Source organism: Marmota flaviventris, chromosome 2 (genome assembly GCF_047511675.1).
Source record: "Marmota flaviventris isolate mMarFla1 chromosome 2, mMarFla1.hap1, whole genome shotgun sequence".
NCBI lineage: Eukaryota > Metazoa > Chordata > Mammalia > Rodentia > Sciuridae > Marmota > Marmota flaviventris.
The window spans coordinates 113015788-113038597 of NC_092499.1; the positions used below are offsets into that span (position 1 = coordinate 113015788).

At 37.2% G+C, this 22810-nt stretch overlaps 1 protein-coding gene across 1 annotated transcript in view; it reads right to left on the reverse strand.

Moving 5' to 3' along the window:
• Aagab (alpha and gamma adaptin binding protein) overlaps positions 1-22810 on the reverse strand; it is a 49209-nt gene that overhangs the window by 14421 nt on the left and 11978 nt on the right. Inside the window, exons 2-5 of the mRNA XM_027926059.2 lie at positions 18666-18853; positions 18442-18538; positions 18064-18153; positions 14821-14904 (exon numbers count right to left, since the gene is read on the reverse strand). Of these exons, the coding sequence (XP_027781860.2) occupies positions 14821-14904; positions 18064-18153; positions 18442-18538; positions 18666-18853 (459 nt within the window). The remainder of the gene's footprint in view (positions 1-14820; positions 14905-18063; positions 18154-18441; positions 18539-18665; positions 18854-22810) is intronic.

Here is a 22810-nt window from a genome sequence, read left to right on the forward strand (position 1 = left end):
AATCTCAGCCCTATAGACACTTGATGCTGGAGGACTCTTCAGTGTGTCAAGGATCTTGCCCTTCTTGCTTCTACCTGGCCAGCCAGGCCAGCATCCCTGGTCTTGACCTACAGGTACCTTTAACACTGCCAAATGTCCCCTGGGGTCAAAATCGCCTTCAGCTAAGAGTCACTAATACGAATCTACTAATCAGGACAGAAAATTTTTGGCCAAAATCTTCAGGTTTCAAGTTACTACTGGAAAAAGAAAGCTATTTATTTATTTATTTATTCATTCATTCCAGAGATTAACCACAGGTGCACTTAAACACTAAGTCACATCACCAGCCCTTTTTAATTTTCTATTTTGAGACACGGTCTTTCTTGCCAAGTTGCTTAGAGCCTTACTAAGTTGCTAAGGCTGTCTTTGAACTCATGATCCTCCTGCCTCAGTCTCCCAAGTAGCTGGGAAAATAGGCATGCAGCACCACTGCACCTGGCTTTGAAAATACTTTTGATTAAAAAAAAAAAAAAGAGAGAGAGAATCAAGACATTTAAAAGATTCCATGTTCCCTTCCTGTCAGCATTAGAAATATTCTCCCCCTGCTCTGGGGAATTTCTACACTCGACTTTGGCTCACAATCTCCTTTGCCTGGGTGCCATTTACTTTTGTAAATGGCAATCAAGAAGCCCTTTGCAGAACATGCTAGTATAAATGCCTGTCTTGAGCTTACTGCTATCCTCAACTGTGTCAAGAACTCCATGCAGAGATGGACAACAGCTAATGGTTCTCAGCACAATGCTAAGGTTGCAGGTGGGGACGCAGAACTCTCCACTGACCCTGAGTGCCGGGTTTTGTCTGCGACTAAAATGCTCAGGGGTTACTCCAGAGGGACTGAGCTAACTGGGTTGTGTGAAATAACCACACAAGAGACAGAAATACCTTTTTCTTTGGGGTTGCTGTGACGGCTCCTCTGACCTTAAGGGTCCGCAGAAAGAAAGAGAGAGAGAGAGAGAGAGAGAGAGAGAGAGAGAGAGAGCCCCTGCATGCACGTGCTGACCCCTTTTATTGAGGAGAAGCTATTCAAATGAGATAAGGGGTCAGGTTTCAGGGAGTTGAGTCTATCTTCATGATGTCCACTGTCAGTAGGATGACTGACATCTAGGTAGGCCACACCCAAGGGCACAGTAAGAGAAGGGGACACACAAAAGGCATTTCCATGGAACATTCTATACCAAACAGGGCAAGTGGTAATATGACAAAGAAACAGGTGAGCATAGCTCCACCCATGGGGCTGTAGGAAGGCATGCCCATGCACAAAGACACTATCCCTCCAACCCAAGAAGGGTGGGGCATCTAGCAGCATCTGCCTGATGCCTCAATCACCCAGCGGGGGAGTGTGACCCAGTCACATGCAAGGTTGGTCTCCCACACCCGAGACATGGCTACGACATAGAGGCTGCAATCATTAGCTACATAAGGAAGTTTTTACACCTATGTGCATTACTAAGTGTTAAGAATTTACATGACTATACCCCCAAATCTCTTACATTACCTCTTAGATATTTCTTAGATATTTTGGGCTTTCTTTAAAATAACTATTATTTGGCATCATCTTGAGAAGGCCGAACTTTTCTCATATTATAAGTTTTCTATCATCTTCTTCCTTTCCACACAAAATATTTTCCTTTTATCATGAACATGTTCTTTTCCACTGTTATGGTTTGGATGTGAGGTGTCCCCCAAAAGCTCATGTGAGACAATGCAAGAAGATTCAGAGGAGAAATGATTGGGTTGTAAGAGTCCTAACCCAATCAGTGAATTAATCCTCTGACAGGGATTAACTGAGTGGTAATTGAAGTGGTAAGGTGTGGCTGGAGGAGATGGGACTTGGGGGCATGGCTATGTGGTATCTCTCTGCTTTCTGATATTATGCAAGACGCTTCCCTCTGCCACACTCTCCTGCCAAGATGTTCAGCCTCACTTGGAGTCCCTGGAGAATGGAGCTGGCTGTATGTGGACTGAAACCTCTGAAACCGTGATCCCTTAATTAAACTTTTCCTCCTCTATAGTTGTTCTGGTCGGGTCTTTTAGTCACAGTGGCAAAAAAGCTCACTGAAACATCCAATCCACCCATGTGATAAATAAACATGACCAAAGTTACTATAACCATAACTAAGATTTTCATTTACATAGAGAAGTTATATCTATTTTTCAATGATAATCTTAAATCATACCAAACTATCTGGGTTAAAAATTTTTTAAGAAAGTATTCCATCAGAAATTATGTTACTACTATCTGGAAAATAACCTATGCTTTTCTATTGCATATCATTTTTCCGTGGCAAATTGAAATAATTTTCTTTTTGTTAAATAAACCCAGGGGCCCTTTTACCAATGAGTTACATTCCCAGCCCCTTTTATTTTTGAGATAGAGTCTTGCCAAAGCTGGCTTCAAACTTGAGATCTTCCTGCCTTAGCCTCCTGAGTCACTGGGATGGATTATAGGTATGTACCACCATATCCAGTGAAATGAAGTGTCTTTTGAAATGACAAAATAATTTAAAAAAATAATTTATTCACTTTCACTGAACTATTGCTTGAAAAGGCAAAACTTTGAAGTACATCTAGGGAAACAGGCCTCAGTAGTGTATCTGGCTCCACCTTTAGCTTAGATTCAGAAAGATGAATCTGTCCTCCCTGTGAACCTGGGATACTTGCTCATAAGTAAAGAACTGCCTCTGCCAACACTTGAACAGACAATGAACATAACCAGCAAGTAATGAGACTATGGTTTTTCTCTTCTTCCTTAATATAAACAATACATTCACTGCAGAAAATTTAGAAAATAGAGAAAAGTACAAAGAAGAAAATTAAATCACCAAAGGTACTAATTAATATACTTAGTAACTGTCTTTGTTTTTTTATGCACATATACACTCTAATTCTGAATAAATGAACTAAACATCAGAATGAATACTGTCACTTCTGAAGTTGTCAAGGAAAGCTTTACATCCAATCTACAGAGCCTAAAGGGCACTCCTGAAAAATCCTCAAAAGAATGCTTAGAATCAAGTAAAAAATTACTGAGAACTGAGCATGGGAAATAAAAACAATGGAACAAGACTTCCCCATGAAGAAAATCTGGCTTTCCTACATGGTTCATGACTAGCTGTAAACTCCAAGAAGAGTACCAAAACTGCTTCTGCACAGTGGCAACAGAAGAGTGTCACCTCCAGGGGGCCTGATCTGAAGAGATGTCCCACTCTCTGTTCATTTTCTTATGGATAAGGTTGAAGGTGATATTTTAAACAGTCTCACCAGTATACTCACACATTCTTTCCTATTTTCTCTAATTTATCACAATCATTTCTTCCTTTTTTTCCCTTAGGCAATCTCTTCACCAAGTTATGCCTTCTACACACACACACACACACACACACACACACACACGTGTGAAATCAACACCTATCTTATTTATCTTCTTTTGACCCAACAGTCACAGGTGACATCGAGTATTCAAGTCATTTCTTTGGTTCCACAATGTTAGGCACTGAGTTGAAGAGGAGCAGCTCACTGACTCAAGGAGCTATTTCTTAGAATGTCTATACTGTCGTGGAGTTCTACATATCCTAGAGATTACAAAGCTGGGTCCAGAGATGTGGAGCCAGTGCCCAAGATCAAACAAGCAAAGACAGATCTGACTACAGCCCTCTTCAGAACTATTATTCTCACTAATTTGATGTTACATTTTCTGTAATACTGGATTCAATTTTTTATTTAATTACTATTATTTTTTTTTACTTTCTTAAGAGCATTAGCCATCTATTTTCTCAGGCAAATGGCCCAAGTACAGATAAGTCACAGATAGACCTGTGTTTTGGGTACTCGTTTTTACCCCTGCTCTGTATATCAGTGGCAAACGATTCCTTGAACTGGAATCCAGGACTTTTACCATGGAATCCTATTACCAAGCACATGTAGGGAACACAAATTAATAGATCGACTCTTCACATTTATTATGGTTAAGCAGAAAGTTACTATATGAAAGAATTGTTGGTTTTCGTATTGAAATCCCACTTAATTCTCACCCAACGGCATTACTGGGGATTAAACTATAATAGACTAAAAGTAAACTCTAAGGCCTTTTGAAATCCAGTCTCTACATTATTGCTTACCACTATGGTACCAACATCACAACCTTGTAACATTTGTTTAGTCTACTTCCTCCTTTGCTGATTAGAAAGAAATGGTTATAACATTTCTCCTTCTTGCCCTTTGTATTCCTTGGTGGTATTTGGTAGACCCACTGGATACCCAAGAGCTACCAGTGCAAACTAAACCCATCACACGTCAGCACTCTTCAGTGCTCAGGTGAAAAACCAGGGACAGGAGCCTTGGGTAACATTAAGCTGGCACTATATCAAACAAGACTATTGTATACTACTACTTACTTTCCTATGTGAACAAAACCAAAAAGAACAACTGACCAGGCTTCCATTAATCATCTTCTTTTGCTTGCCTTAAAACCATTACTTTTAGATGCCTCACATGTTCAAGGCATTACCTTCAACATAATACCTATATCATCTAATGATAACGAAATTCTTTGTAACAAGTTTTTTTGAAAGAGAAGACAATCTCACTAGAGACCAAAGTGGGGGTGGGTGGTGTGAAGGGCCAGGGAGAGGAAACAAACTTTTAAAAGGCATAACAAAAAAATACTACCAAATTATAAATGACAAACCCAAATGGTTTCTAAGCCACAAACCAGGTTCTGATAGGAGATGTGGGTAACTCAACTAGTTAGTTGAGATTTTATCTACACTTCTTTCCTTAGGTTATGGCCAGGTTTTCAGGTAGAAGAAATTTAAGGCACATCAACACACATAGGAAAGGTTATTCAGTAAGCAAAATAATATGGCTGGATATACTGGAAAACACTACACAGTTGCAAAGGCATCCTAACCACTTCTTTTCCTGGTCCATTTGAGGTTATACTTTTCATGATAAATGGAAATTGTCTTCCCTAGAATCTGACCTTCACAATAAATAAGATGGTACTTGGAAGTTTCCTTTAACTTACCATACAGGGCCAGATACTACAGCTCAATGTTGCTCAACCATTTTCATTACCGCTCCCCAGAAACTTTTTAGATATTTATTTTCTAATTCTGACATACTTTCTCATTGAAATATTAATATCATAGACATACCATATATATGTTTCTGCATTGTATATACAGCTATACTTCATACATAAAAAAGCAAGATTCCTCTTGCCCGTCAAGAATTGATCAAAGTTTATCCCCCTGGGGGATATAATGCCCTTGTTAAGAATGTATGCTGTAAACAACAGAGGGAAGGGAGAAGGAGGTGAGGGGAGGAGAGGAGAGGAACTGGGGCTGAATGAATGAGAACAAGAGATATTCCATGCTTTTATAATCATGGCAAAATGGAATCTATTATCATGTATAACTAAAAAGATTCAATTTTTTAAAAAGGCAATGGGGTAATGTAAACAATCAAGTTTTTCATTATGTGAAACACATAGGAAAAAATGCAGGAAATAAGACACTGTTGGAGCCAAAAATAAAAGACTAAATTGATACAGAAGTCATGTCCATTAGGCAGATTTATTTTAAACTGCTTTCTAGTAGAGTTATAGACCACACAACATGCAGGCAACCACGAGCTGCACATACGACAGTGGTCTCATGAGATTATAGTGGAGCTGAGAATTTCCTATCGCCCTCTAACAGCTTAGCATAACACATTGTGTGTTTGTGGCGATGCTAGAGTAAACAAACTTCCTGTGCTGCCAGTCCTATAAAGCTATATAGCATATACAATTATATAAGTGTGTAATACTTGAAAATGATAATAAATGACTGCTACCGGTTTATGTATTTACTGTAATTTTTATTGTTATTTTAAAGTATACTTCTATTTATAAAAAAAAAATTTTACTGTACAGTATGCCAGCAGCAGCCTTCTACATTCTTGTGTTTAGTCTCTGAGTGGAGGCAGAGTGGAGTGACTGATCTGTCCCATCCTGGTTCATGTAAGTACAGTCTGTGATGTTCACACAGCGATGCAATCCCCTAACAACGCAGTTCTCAAAACATATCCACCTACAACTGTAGTACTATCATTTAACCTGTTTGCTCTTAACACTGATATTAAGTACAAACAAAAAAGATATTAACTTAGTACTCACTATGCACAGTCATAACTCAAACTGAAGAAATAATAATCACATAATAATCTTATGTGATTCCAAGTCACATAATTCAAAAATAAACTTTTTGCCCACTCACAAATAATTCATAAGTATTTATTATACTAACTATCCAGGAGCTTTAGCTATACTTTGGATTAAATTCAGACACAATGGATATGGTTAATATTAACACCAATCCACATAAACTATATAGAATGATTTATTTAAAGACAATAAGCAAAAAAGCCCAAAATCTCAGATATAATCATTAATTCTAACCAGTCCCATTAAAATCTTACTCATGCCTGAGTATCTGGTCTATAGACGTCCTGGGGCCAATGAACTCATCTGGCTCTGCCAATATTTCCCATGAAATCTGAGTAACGTATTTAACCATTGTATTCATTTCTCTGACAGACAATAATGTAAACAAACACACTGTAATGGAAAAATACACAATACTCCTAGTCAGGAGACCTGCCATCTGGTCCTACCTTAGCTACTACCTCACTGTGTGAATATGGCAAGCTGCCTCTACTCCCTTGGGCCTCTCTTCTGCCACCTGTTACAGGAAGAACCATTCCATATGCACACATGGATATGCTACATTCTAACTGTTTTGCCCTGGCTAATTCACACTCACCATTGTGTCAAAGAAAACAATTCCCCGTATTAAGTTCTAAAACACAAGAACATGTGATCTGGTCCAACCTAACCAGCAGAAGACCTGGTAGAAAAAAATAGCACATAGAAAAACACTGGGAAGAAAAGCATGATGATTGTTTTTCAAGATAACAGCCTTAAAAGTTTAGGCCAACTACCTTCTCAACTTGAATTAGGTCAACTGTCATTCATGAGAATTTGTTATAGCCTGCCTTTGAACCATATGACTTTCTGACTGAATCATCTCTTAGCGTAATGTACACTATAAATTACTGCCAGTACATTCAGTAAAAAATAGCTTTGGGAGCTGGACATGATGTGCACACCTGTAATCCTAGTAGCTTGGGAACTGAGACAGATGGATCATGAGTTCAAAGCCAGCTTCAGAAACTTAGCAAGGCCCTAAGCAACTGTGAGACCCCGTCTGTAAATAAAATATAAAAAGGGCAGGAGATGTGGCTCAATGGTTAAGCGTCCTTGGGTTCAATCCCTGGTACCAAAAAAAAAAAAAAAGGCTCTGGGTAATGTCCCTGAGTTATAGCAATCTGGAATTTGAGAAATCACATGCTTATGTGCCTTTTGCATGCCCTATAATACAGATTATAATGACATTTCTTCTCAGTTGTAGTTTACCACTTTTATTATTTTATATAATTCCATTATTCCCATCTCCTTTATCACTTCAGTTGCCCTGAGCTAAATGTTTTCCAGATCTGTAGGAACTTTCTTCATCTATTAGGAAAACTCAGAAGAAGAATAAGCAAATCAAAATGAAAGCTAACAGTAAAAGGGTAGCAGAGGAAATACATCTTTGACAGACACAATTTTTTATCATTTTATCATTTTCTCAGCATTATGACACAAAGTAAAATAAATGTTCTTTTCCCAAAATGCCAGCACAAAAAGTTATTCTATTTGCTGAGAATTAACAGAACAGTTCTTTGACTTCTTTATGCAATTAACTGCTTCTAGAACTACTTTACAAGGCACTGAGCTACCTAGTACTTAAAGCATTCAACCAGAAAGGGTAGATGGTCATCCTACAAGAATGCCAAGAAAGCCATTCCTATACTGAATGAAACAAAATAGCTCAGAAGTTCCTAAGTTTTCTTTGTAGGGCAGTTTGAAATGGCACATCCTACTCACCCACTGATAATAGTGTTTAACAGTTAAGCACTTCTCAATGGGAACCAGGCAAATCAACATCTTCAGAGGATGTATGTAACATATGATATGTATCTCCCCACATCCAATGGGTCTCAGTTGAGAATTATAATTAAATTATTCCTACAATCTCTGCTGAATATAAAAACCTACTGATATTCTCAAATACATTAGCTTTATTTGAAGACAACTATCTAGACACTTTCCTATGTCGTCCAACAGACCTTCCAGCCATTCCCTTATGTATTCACAGTTTTAGCTACTCCTCTTAATTCTTTGCCACTTCAATACACATAGAGGATCTTTCCAGCAATCTGGAAGTTCATCGAATTCCTGCTGCACCAAGGTTGTCCTCTACCTTAGCTAAGCCATATATTCCCATGGTCACACCCATGGACTTATTATTACCAATGGCTACAATCCTTCAATCACTTCAATTTCCTACATCATTTATCATTTCCAGCTACCCCTCTCCTTTCCTATCGTGCCTTAACTCAACTACCAGAACCCAAAACTACCACCTGTCACTGATCCCTTCCCCACTGATTTTCTCTATCCCCTTCACCCAGTTTCCATTCCATTATCAACCCTTATAATTAATTAATTAATTAATTAATTAATCGCTCATGCACCCAACTAAATTCCTTGCCTCTCTCTTATTGTGATACACTTGCTTGGTAAAAGCACAAGGATTACTCCCTGCCTGTGGCCATGAGGCTTAAGGAAGCTAAGGAATGGGCACATGCATGGACATACACGCTGCCTGACCTCACTTTAAATTTATAATATTAAATTTCCAGCGGGTCCCTTAAAGCTAACTGACTCTCCTAGAAGACTATTTTACATTTTTCCTCTCTCCTCAAATCCTAACACTTCTACCTCCTGTCCTCTCAGTTGAGAACCTGGCTTCCTACTTCACTGAGAATACTGAAGCACTCAGAAGAAACACAATGGAAATCCACAGACTCCCAAGCCACATTTGTATCCATGCACTCCCTTTTCTCCCTCTTTCAGATTGATTTTCTTCTTCCTTTTCCCACTTACACACCAGAGCCCATCCCCTCTACCAACTCAAAGGCATCCCTCCAGCAAGTCTCCTCTTCTACCTCATCAGCTTTTCACTCCCTCCTGAATCTTTCCCATCAGCTTACCAACATCCTTCTCTTGTTCTTAAAATAATAATAAAAATAATAATTCTTGACCATTCTTTTCTGACCAGCTCCCACCTACTTCCTTGCTTCTCTTCCCTGCAAAAATTTTCAAGAACACATTATATTAGTTGTGATTTCTGTCCCCTTTCTTAAAGCTATTTCATGGCAACTGCTCCTCAAGGTCACTAATGACCTCCATATTACCATATCCAAATGTCAACTCTAAGTTCTCATCTTACTTGACCTATTAGCAGCATCTGGCAGAGCCAGCCACTCCTTCCACCTTGAAACACTCTTCACTTTTGCCTCTAGGATCCCACACAGTTGGCTCTCCTCCCTCACCATTCACTCTTCCCAGGCTCCTTCTCAGGTTCCTTCTCTGATCCCTGTCTTCTTATGTTGGGACATACCTGGGCTGAGTTCTTGGGCCTTTTCATCTACCACACTTACTCCCTTTGCAATCTCACCCAAGCTCAAGGTTTCAAATGCCATATATTACCCCTCTTCCCAAACTCCACTTTTATCCAACTGGCTACCTGACATCTCCACTTGTTACTCTAGTAGCCATCTCAAACATAGTATGTTCCAAACTGAAATACTGATATGTCATCCCACCTCTCGAAATTTTTTTTACACCTTTCTCATTGTAGTTGATGGCAATCAACCCTTCAGATTGCTCAGGCCCAAATCCTAGAGTCAATTTATATAATTAAGGCTAATGCAGCTTTCAAAATGCCAATGTGGGCTGGGGACATAGCTCAGTTGGTAGAGTGCCTGCCTTACAATGTATGTACAAGGCCCTGGGTTCAATCTCAAGTACCACAAAAAAAAAAAAAAAAAAAAAAAAAAGCCAAATGTACTTCCATGGATTAAGTACAGACTCTTTCAAGTGAGAACTAGATGATTATCATTTGTGTCAGTGGTTCTCAATAATGGCTACACACATGAATCCCTGACACTATAAAAAATACTGTAGCTGTCCCTCCCTTCTAATATAAATGGTCTGGAGACCAAGACAGTACAGGTTTTAAAAAACTTCCCAAATGATTTGGGTATGCAGCCAGGGTTGAAAGCCTCATTTTACAGATTAAAAATAAAGTCCAGAGAGTATGAGATCTGCCTAAGGCCACACAGCTGGGCAATGCTAGGGTGGAAATTGTCACTTAATTCTTTGGAGAAAGAGCAGTATGGGAGAAACTTCCTTACAATACAATAATTTATAAATTTTATGGTAGTTAAGTGTATAAAGTTCAAAATCATAAAGGTTGAAGTTCAAATCAGGGCTCTGAGAGTTATTTAAAACATCTGTGAGTTTAGGTCTCACCCTATACCAATTAACTCAGAATCTCTAGAATTGAGATAGTGCTTCTTAAAGTTCCCCTGGGGCAATTTCAAAGTGCAAACAAGTTTGAGAACTATGAGCTATGTGGCCTTGGTGTAATAACTTGGTCTCTTTGAGTTTAGCTCATACTGAATGTTGTGAGGATTAAACAGATAATGGGTGTGGGTGTATGTATGCTATTAGCATGATTAGTGCCACCACACCTTCTGCTACTGCCATTATCATAATTAGTGGTATTACTTCTGTTTTTTATTAATATTATTCACATATCAAAATCACATTTTAAAGTGATTCAGTGGTGTTCAGAATATTCACAAAATTGTGCAACCATCATCACCATCTAATTCCAAAATATTTCATCACCCAATTAAGAAATCTCACATCTTTTTTTTAATAATGAAGCATGGTTTTTTTTTTTAATTTTGTAGTTGTAGATGGACAGTGTCTTTATTTGTTTATTTTTATGTGGTGCTGAGGATCGAACCCAGTGGCTTACATGTGCAAGGCAAGTGCTCTGTCACTAAGCTACAGCCCCAGCCCAAGAAATCTCACATCTTTAGCAACCTCTCCTACCAGCTCCTGGTAACCTCTAATCTACTTTTTATCTCTATGAATTTAACTATTCTGGAAATTTCATATGAATGCAATCATACAATATGTACCCCTTTGTGTGTGACCTTTCACATTTAGAATAATGGTTTTGAGGTTTGGCCATATTGTAGCACATATCTCTGCTTCGTTTTTTTATAGTTATATAACATTCCATTGTATGGACATACCACATTTTCAGCAGTTGTTTACACCTTTTTGTATACTATGAATAATACTGTTATGAGTTTCTGTACACACATTTTTGTTCCTGAGTATAATCAAGAATAGAATCACTCTATCAATATTTTATCCTTAGCTTTTTGAACCACTACTATTTTTCTAAAGTGGCTGCAGCACCACTTTATACTCCCACCAGCAATGTGTCAGGGTTCTAACTTCTCTCCCTCCTAACACTCTTACCATCTTCTTGATCTTCCCCATCCTAGTGGGTGTGAAGTGACATTTCATTACAGACATGACTTGCATTTCCTTGATGATTAAGAACATTAAGTATCTTTTCATGTGCTTACTAGCCATTTGGAATCTTTGGAGAAATATGTACTCAAATTCTTTGCAATTTTTTAACTGGGTTATTTGTTTTTTTAATATTTTTACAATATATTTATTTATATTATCTTATTTATACTATATTTATTATTATTGTTTTTGTATTATTGAGTTATAGGAATTCCTTATATTTCCAGACACTTGATCCTTATCAGATAGTGATCGAGCACCCCTAATCTGAAAATCTAAAACAAAGGAATGGTGTCTCTCAGCATTTCAGCTCCAAAATCTGAAGAGGGTGAAGGGTCCTCTTAAACATGGAATCAAGTTAATGCCAATATTTTGGGTTTTGGGTAACAATAAACCAATGTCCCAGTATTATACAGAGAAAAGAAGAAAGCAAAGATAACTTTAGGTGGGGGGCTGGAGTTGTGGCTCAGTGGTAGAGCACTCACCTCACATGAGCAAGGTCCTGGGTTCCATCCTCAGCACCACATTAAAAAATAAATAAATAAATAAATAAAAGTTATTAAAAAAAAAAAGATACTTCAGGGCAAGGAACCATGAAAAACCCAAGATGTGCCTCTTTGCTTTAAAATTCTTCTAAGAATATTACTTTAGTGTCTAAAACAAGTGAAATGGCCTTTTTTTTTTTTTTTTAAGAAAATACCTTTGCCCATATATCCCCAAAGTAATAAAAAGCATGTTCAGCACAGTTTCTAAATTTACAGATGTCTAAGACCCCCAAGAATACTAAAATCCATGGATGCACAAGTCCTTCATATAAAATAGCATAGAATTTGCATATAACCTACACACATCTTCCCATATTCTTAAATCATCTCTAGATTACTTAGAATAACTAGTAAAATGTATTAAATGTATATAAATAGTACTCATACTATATTGCTCAAGGAATAATGACAAAAAAATATATGCATATTCAGTACAAATGTATTTTTTTTTCCAAATTTTTTCAATCTGTGATTGGCTGAATCCAAGGAAGCAGAACCCATAAATATTGAGGGCCTATTGTACAGTCACAAACATAAACCACAAGGCATTACTTCTTTAATGTATAAACTTGGGGGTCAGATTTTTCAAAAAACAACTGACACCAAATAAGCTTTTCTGAAACTAGTTCTATAAATACAACAAGCACCACTGAATATAATTTTATTCTAAATTGATCCAGTTTATGTACCATATCTAAAACTTATTTTTATAGTGTAGATAGTCTAGAGCAATGCCTCACTATGGTAAATGATCAACAGGGACTTGCTGAATGAATAAGGAGTAAGTCCTTGGAAACAGGGACATCATCACAAGCTAAAATCTCCTTATTCCTTCCAGATCTACTAGGATGTACTTTTGATTGTTATGGCAATACAACCTAATATCTTTGCAATTCAATTTAACAGACATATCAGATTCTCCGTACAAAGGGGGAAGGACAAGGGAGACAAGGTGAAGAAAAGTAAGGAGTACTACATTATGCCAAGAGGAGCTTCTCCAACAATGACAAGCATTAGATTAAACAACTTAAGAGCCCTAAACTCACTTAACACCCTATCTACCAAAAATTGAGATGAAATATTTGATATCTACAAAATTGATTAACCATTTGACCCTGTATCTCAGGAAGATGAAGTAGGCTCACTGTAAAATGATTTTTCTCACTCCCTTTTGTAGTGTTTCACCTAAGACTGCAAATTTGTTGAGCAGCCAAGAGCTACACAGGAGAAAAATACTCTGCAGGCAGCAACTCCTCAGGACTATGTCATGGATTGAACTGTATTTTCTCAAAATTCATGTTGAAGTAAGTCCTAACCTCTGGTACCTCAGAATATGACCTATTTAGACACAGGGTGAATTCTGAAGCAACCATTTAAAATGGAGTTGGAATGCAGTAGGGTGGAACCCTAACTCAATATGATAACTGGCCTTGTAGACAAGGAAACTGACACAGAAGAACACAGCACACAAGAAGACTGGAGTTATGCTGTCATAAGCCAAGGAACTAAGAGTATGGCTTTTCTGACACCCCTCTAAGGCAATCACAGTTATTCTTTTTTTTTTTGGGGGGGGGGGAGGTTACTCTGGATGGAACCCAGGGGTACTTTACCACTGAGTTACATCCCCAACCCTCTTTTTCTTTTGTTTTATTTTGACACAGGTTCTCACTAAGTTGCTGAAGCTGGACTCGAACTTGCAAGCCTCCTTCCTCAGCCTTCTGAGTTGCTGGGATTACAGGCATGTGCTACTGTGCCTGGCTAACTGCCTGTTGTTCTAAGCCATGCAGTTTGTGGTACTTGTTATCGCAGCCACAGTAAACTAATGCAGACTATAGAAGCTACTGTGGGCCAACTAGCCTACTACCTTCAGACTACATTTCAGATCTGGCCTTCCATGCCATGGCCATGGCCATGGCCATGGCCACATCACCAAAGGCCCTAACATTTTACCCATGAGCTGTTGCCACAGCTCTGGTCTCCCTAATTCTACTCTACCTCCTTCCACTGCCAAACTTCCTGCACACCACTGTAACATTAACCTTTCAAAGACGCCAACTTTGCACCACTCCCTTATTAAAAAGTTTCCAATGACTCACCATTTCCTATAGGAAAAAGCTCAAATCCTCTTGCCTAGCATTCAGGCCTCTAAGTTAACTCTGATTGTTAGGTGAGATTTTCCTCCTGACCCTAGAATGTATAACCATTATTCTTGAGGCCATGCTTCCTCCTCACTTGTCATTCTTCTAACAACTCAAACCTTGATCATCCAGTGTTCTGACAATGTCAGAACCCACATTGTCCTTGAAGGTCTCTATGTCCATGTCTAACCCCAGAGCCACATCTCTGACTATGCACTACTGCCTGCATCAGCCGTTCTGTGCTCACCACAGACTGCCTGGCATGCGGTGACTAGGAGCTCCTCAAGGATAGAGTCCATGTCTTATAATTTTAGGTTATTCTTAAAACCAAAAACAATGCTAGGCGTATTTTAGGTAACCTCTAAATGCTTACTGAAATAACTATTAAACATATGTTTTAAATCCCCAGAAATGCTACCTTTGGCTCTTCCTTCAACTTGGATTTGAGAACTGAAACAAATATTATACTCTAATTACTCCACATATATCCAAAAATTTTAAAACTTAAAACAAATGGGAGGATTACCTTCAGACCCAAGTTACTTACCATTCTTCATCACCACATTGGACCAGACATTGGCATTCAAAGCTTGGACAATTCGCTTTACTCCTGTAGATTCAGGGAAGTCATCTTCAGGGGGAAAAACATATATATTTATATACACACTTATATGTACCCTCATATACATTCATGTATATCTAGATATCCCCAAAGCCATATTTTCAATAACTATGGCATAATTATCTTGCTTATTCAGTTGTTCCCTCACACTTAACTTGTATAACAGGAAAAGAAATATAGCAAATACAAACTCAAGAGTTCCTGATAGGGATATTCTACAAACTAAAATAATTAAACAAACAACATAACAGTTAAATAATAAAGTCCTTCCTATTGCCTCACCAGTGAAATCAACTCATATTCTCCTAAGGATCTAAGTTTCCATAATCCTGGGAAAGTACAACAGATAATGAATCTCAGTTATCTATGCAGAATGAGTTTCCTGTAGACAGGATGGAATTTTCAGCACACTATAACACACTGCAAATGCTCTGTCTTCCACTGGGGACCATAGAGTAATAAATATTATCTCTATCTAAGAAATAACCTCTTGATCAGAGAAAAGAACTTAAAGTAAAAAGTGAATTTACTATAACCCTAAGTGTAAGAAACAGGCAATGGGTTATTTTTAAAAAATTAATTTAGTATTAGTACTATTTGCTACTAGAATTTGATGGATCCTACCTAAAATAACAGGCCTTGATCCCAGTTAGCATGCTAACAATACAGCGGTATTCTGAGCTACAAATTAAGTTTCACTGTGTATAAAGGACAAAGAGATCATTCAAATGTTGACTGACTGTGGAAAGCAATGGCAGAAACAGTTTTCACAAGGTTGAAAGGAAAGAGTCTGCAGAACAGTTAAAACACAATCTGCCTCTAGTGCCCTGGCATGATGCTGGGAAGTTTAACAAGAAGAGTACAAAATCAGAAGATCCGAATTTGAGCCCCAACTCCATCACTTAATAACTATCTGATCAAGGGCTAATCGCTTATATTATCCTCAAAAAAAAAAAAAAAGGAGAGATGACACCATCCTTTGCACATCTTTCCTAGAGGAAAGATGAACTAAAAGTGATGACTCACTGGTATAACTTTCCTCCTCAGACTAGAAACTCCTTGAGGACAGGAATCAGGCTTATTGAGTTCATTATGCCCACTGTGCTAAATAGTGCCTGAAAGAAAGCAGGTACTCAGTGAGTGCCTTAGAGATTGATGAATCATTTAAAGAATACCAACCTACTCTAACAGAAATACAGTAAGGATTAAACTGAAAATATTCTGCAAAGATGAGCTTATTACCATCAACATTTGGATGAAGAGGCATGTTTATTCTAACTATGAATGACTCAATTCTTGAAAAAAAAATAATACTTTAATTCAGGAAACAAAAATGAAGAGCTAGAACCAATAAGATGAAATTTAATACAAACAAAGTATCATATGGATGTCTGAGTAATACTTACTAATAAAAGGTAAGAGAATAAGGCTTGAGAACAGTTTGCATTTAAAAATTCTAGGAAGGTCTTTATTACCTTACCTAATGATGACATGTCTAAAAATTTATTTTAAGATTAAGCTAAATTAGGGCTGAGGCTGTGGTTCAGTGGTAGAGTACTCGCCTTGCATGTACAAAGCCCTGGATTTGATCCTTAGCACCACATAAAAACAAATAAAATAAAGGTATTGTGTCCAACTATAACTAAAAAATAAATATTAAAAAAAAGATTAAGCTAAATTAATATAAGAACACTGTTCAAACAAAGGGAAAGGAAAAGAACAGTGGTATAAAGGAGCAGAGATTCCAAAATGATAACAGTCAAATATTGACTCCCAACAACACGAAGAAAATTCTAGTGCTAGAAATAAAAGATGACATACATGCTCACATACATGAAGCTGGGCAAAAGTTTTAGGGAATCTAAAAAACACAGAAGGAAAAATTGTACTTGTTTATTTCCAATAGTCTTTAAAACGTACAGAAATCAAAATATGCCTTTTATTTCATTTTTGTTCTTTTCTTCTCTGGTGATAACAGCCATTTTGGAAAAATTCTAACTAAGCCAGAAAATAGAAAGATATTTTTAATTTTTTATAAACTAACTTAGGCTTCAGGCTGGGAGTGTAATTCAGTGGTAGAGTGCTTGCTTAGCATACATGATGCCATGGGTTCAATCCCCTGCACCACAAATAAACACACTCACACTCTCACACACTCACACACACACACACACACACACACTCTCTTATTTCAAGTAATGAGGGCTTATGTGCTAAGTGTTTCAATTCACATTGGTTGCCGTTGCCTGGAATGTCTTTTGGAATAACTGGCACCTTCTCAATGCCAGTCCCTACCAATCCTCTAACTAGTTTGTTAACTTTTCTACTTCTTCCCATGGAGAAGCTGACATGTGAGAGTTCATGGTACCAATCATTCCTTGAGTTTCCAAAAAGACACAGTCTCTTCCACCTCTGAAATATTACAGCACCAGTAGTTTTTTTTTTTTTTTTTTTTTAATACCTATGACACTCCACTTCGTAATTCAATTACTGGTATATGTTTTATCTTTGGTACCACCTTCTAAGGTTCTGGGGGACCAAAATCTGTCTTATCTAGGTAGATCCCACAACAGCTTATTTGGAAGGAAAAAGAAGAAAAAAGAAATAGGGGAGCAGGAAGAAGAAGGTAAGAAACAGAAGATACAGACAGCAGAAGGCAGGTAATGCAGAGCTACCCTGAGCGGGGGGTGGGTATTCTGGATTTATTTTTGGTTTCAAGTGTTTCAAAGACATACAAATAGGTCTGACATGTCCCACCCCCACAATATTTCTGTAGATTCGACCTTAGCTTGTTATGAATTCTAAAGAAAGGACATAAACTCTACCTACGACTATAGGTCTAACCCTCCTTTTGTCAGAAGAGAACAATAAGAGAATGGGGAAATGACAATGATTTTAGGTGGAAATCCTTTACTGGTCATCTCTTTTAAAAAAAAAAAAAAAAAACAACAACCAACATTTTCAAAGTTCTAAAATGAGTAATAAACAAACCAATGAATTATTACATTATTAATAAGACTACACCACTGGATTTTGCTCGAATCTTTTCAAATAGCTGGAAGAAAATAGTGTTTCTTCAGTTTCACTGTGATTCTTCTTCCCCGGAATAAAATAATCTCTGATATCTCAATCCAAACGCATGTTTTCTACTAACACGAAAAAGCTCACCATCCTCCTCAGGCAGTTCCTCTGGACTAAGCTCAACCAATTCAAAGCCATGTTTGATGCACCATTCTTGAGCTTTTTGTCTGTTTACTCCTAAAATGATATGCAGAACAAGCTATTAGTAAAAGTAAAACATGAATACCCTACACAAATCTCAAATGTTTTCCCCTCAACGTCAATGTTATATTCAAGAAATCTAGAATTGAGTAATATAAAGAAAATGATTTCTTAACCCCTAAATATCCATTCTTTTAAAACAAGGTAAACAGTGCAAGATTCTAACAAAGTCCTAAGAGATGTGCTGCTCTAAACTCAGAGTACAGGTATTCTCTGACTGCAAGGAACAGCAAACATGTGCCACTACTCAGCTGAGGGCCTCACCATCTTCAGACACTCTGTCGCAGACCAAGATCATCACCTCAGGTAACCATGCCTCTGCCAGCGGAAGCCATGAGGAGACACTGTCAAGACCTGACTTCTAGAGGGAGCAAAACCAAACACAAACAGAAAAAGAGACATTAAAAGAACTCACAGGAAAAGCACAAGGGGAAAAAAGGCATATGATAATTTCTTATTCAAGGCTCCATGGAAAAACAAAGTCTTACTTGTGTGCTGTCAAAATAAACCACAAATGCCTGCACAGACTCCGCAATTTCGGCAGTGACAAGAAATTTATTTGGCACCACACATAGATTGATATCTGCAGAGTAGTATTTATTATCAATGGTCCAGGGATAAAACCTCACAGTATCATTGGAAGTCGCTTCTACAAGATCTTCTGTTCCAAGGATATCTAAAGAAATGAAAAAACATTAGCATGGGAAGTACAAGCTTACATACACTGGTCACTTTTCTCAACAAGATACCAAATTAATCTGGTACTTAGGCTGCTTCCCTTTATAGTAGGATTCTAAAGGCCCTGCATTTATTAAATATTCTCTTCTGTAATCATTTGATTATAAAGTAATGGTAACATAGTTTAAGCCACGGGTTTTTATTTTTAAGAACTCAAAAACCATTGTGTCTAAACAGTCATCTAATTAAATACTCAGAAAAGGGCAAACAGAAGAGAAAGAATGACAGCTGCATTTATTTTATTGCTTGAGTATTTCATGTGAGGTGAAAGATTATAAGAATTTTCAATTTTTTGTAGTTATTGCCTGCTAAAAGGAAGAGAGATTAATGCTCTGCTACTAATAAAATGTAAGAGCTACATATATTCCTTGGGATAAATGCTTAGACATTAATTCAATTAATGGAACAAAAGAATAGAAACTGATAAATGACCCCAACTCCATTTTATATACAGGCTTATTCAGACTTTGATAGCCAATGCAAACTCTTATTTGATGAAGACACCTCTGGCAAATTTCAAATGTATAAAAGCAAGAAAAGCAAGTAAGTTAAATGTTTCAGATTATAATCAAATCTTTCAGAAATCCATGTGCAGCACAGATAAAACAGGAAATCTTCATAGAAGACAAGTCAATGATGAACAAATTAATACAGATGTGATCATGAAACCACTGAAGCATTTTGCTTCCAGCATGTCATACAATATTTAGAACTGGAAGAGACATTAGTAATTGTTCTAATCCCAACTCCCATTCCACACACCCATACCCACAATCTCTATTTTATGCAGATGTGGAAAATGAGTAAAATGACATGCCACCAATGGGTTCTTAAAAGAATACAGAGAGCTGTTCATAGTGGGGTTGGGGAAGGGAGCATGGGAAGATTAGACAAACTGTAGACAGGGCAAAGGGGAAGGAGGTGGAGGGAGGAGGCAAAGGGGTAAAAAAGATGGTGGAATGAGATGGACATTACTACCCTAAGTACATGTATGAAAAAGACACGAATAGTGTGAACATACTTAATATACAAGGAGAGAGATGGAAATTTATGCTCTAGATATATAATATGAATTGTAATGCATCCTGCTGTCATATGTAACAAATTAGAATAAAAAAATTAAAAAAAGAAAACAGAGAAAAATGGACAAAAACTCCTTTTCAAAGCAAACAAAAATGAACATGTAAAATGTGTCTCAAACTCATAATTACCATGACACTGAAAACTACAAGTTAAATTTTAAATTCCAGAGCTTAGATTACACATTTGGAAAGCTCCCATCGTTTTTCCTTGGTATAAAGACATGGAGAAATCATTCAGCCCAGACGACTGCTAGGAATAACATGTAATAATATACAAATGTGTGAATGTGTGAGCTTGAAAGTACACACATGTATCATTTTTGTTAGTGAAGTTTCATTACATAGGAGGAACTACTAAAAAATTGAAGGCCTGTTTCTAAAAAAATAATTAAATTTAAAATGTATTTGAGATTTTACCTTAGATATAAGGCTATTGTGAAACTAATAAAAAAAATTAGTAAAAAAAAAAAAATCAGAATTTTCACCAAAATCAGAATTGTATTATTCTTAAATGAACAGGTCTGTGCCCATATTTGAAATTCTGATCTCTTTTCTCGGCTCTAAGAAATTAGCAGTTCTTCCTGCTTCATTTCTACCTAAAGTCATAATCTTTTATTTAGTGTCAATCAATTCCATAGCAATCAGCTATATATATACATAATGGAGCACCACAAGTTCAGATGGGAATTCAGCAAGAGGAACAGATGAATTATTAAAATCAAAGATTTCATTTTCAAATAAACATCTCATTTTAAAAAAATTCATTGATCAAAGTCTACATTACATTCAAAGCTAACATTTCAAACTTAAAGCAGGTGGCTTATCAACATGTGGCGTGTTTCTGAGTGCCAAATACCACACAGGCAGCACTCAAACCATGATATGCTGATAATAGCACATATGGAAGAGGGCAAAGTAAACCAAGGAGAGTAGCGCAAAAAAAAAAAAAAAGTATAAACTATGTTTTTGGGTTTTTTTGTTCTGGGGTACTGGGGATTGAACCCAGGGGTGAATTACTTACTATAATTTAGAATATTTAGGTCTATTAAAGATGGTTGTCTTATGAATGCTTAAAATACAAAAGAACAAACTAATGTCATGCAGAGCTCTTAAAATTTCACTTTTATATTGTCTAAATTTTCCATGATACTTAACAAGCCATTTCTTAATACAAAAATTGTATGTATTACAATACCTATACACAATGGAGTACTATTCAGCCATAGAAAAAATGAAATCCTGGCACTGAGACAATGTGAATGAATCTGAAGATCACTGTTTGAAATAAGTTAGGCACAAAAAGACAAGCACCGCATGAACTCATTCACATGTGCAATCTAAAAAGACTGATCTCATAGAAGAGGAGAGTACAATGATGGATACCAGAAGTTGGGGTGGTGGGGAGGGAAGGGGTGCTTGGGAGATGTTGGTTAAAGGGTATATAATTACAGTTAGGTAGGATGAATATTTAGAAGAAAAAAAAGCCCAGAATAGGTAAACAGAGACAGAAGATAGAACAATTTGCCTGAGACTAGAGCTAGGAAAGAGAAGATGGAGGGTGGTGGAGAATGATTACTAATTGTCATGGAATTTCTTTCTGGGGAGATGAAATGTTCTAAAATGACCATAGTGGAGGCTGTACGGCTCTGTGAGCACACTAAGAAGCACTGCATGGTACACTTTAAATGGGTGAACTGCACAGCTTGTGAATTATATCTCAATAAAGCTTTTTAAAATAAAAAAATAAAGTCTTAAAAAGAAACAGAAGGAAAAAAAAAGCAGCAGTGCTTTCTCCTTTCTTTAAACCCAGATGGAAATAGAGCCAATAAATTGGGAAAATGAACTCCACATTTTAGTAGCTGGGTGGGTTTTGTTTTATTCTCTGTACTGCCTAAAATAAGTTGATAGCTCAATTCACTTATCAGATTTTTTTTTCGTTTTTAACATTTTATGTCTAATCAGATACTTTGAGTGAAGCTGCATATGGACTTTATTATCACATCTGTGTGCCATATTAGAACCAGGGAGAGAGGAGTGAAGACTGACTCATTCTAATTCCCATTATCAATATCTTAATGTAGAGTTTAATTGTAAAAATGTAAATGTAAATGTCTACATTAAGTATCATTTTCCTCCCTTGTCTTTTTTATTTAGCTTCAAATGCTTAACAAATTTATTCTTTCCCAAATTAAAACAAAATCACCAAATGCTTGTGCACATGGCTGTTTTGAGATCAGCTAGTATAACTCACTCATTTCCCAGATGAGAAAACGGAGGGTCAGAAAAAAGAAACCACTTGCCTAAAAGGAGCAGAGCCTAAAACCAGTGTCAGGTCATCAGCGCTCTTTCCTACTGCACCACCTGGTTACAACACTCAACATATGAGCTGGATCACTCTCAAACGTCTGTCACACCGAAAACTAACCCTTGGACCTAGAGTATCCTCTGTCCTTTTAGGGCCACTAAAAACAATATCCCAAATGGAGGTACCATTACAAATGAACCCTCAGGACAATTAACCCATAAGAAAACTGTTTATAGCATTCAGTTATTTATGTCAAAGGAGTCCCAATGATTTTCAAGGTTTGCTGTGCTTTCTATGGTTTGTTGTTACCATACTGACTTCCTAGAGAAACGTGCTATGATCTCCCTTCCTTGCCCTTGATTGTACTGAATTTTGATTTGTCCTTCCTACCACATACAAATCAACTAAAAAAACGGCTTCACTCTCCTGGTGGAGGTCAGCCTGTCTCATTCCCACTGTTGGCAGCCACCTGGTGGAGCTGTAATACATAATTTGTTAAGAGACAAAC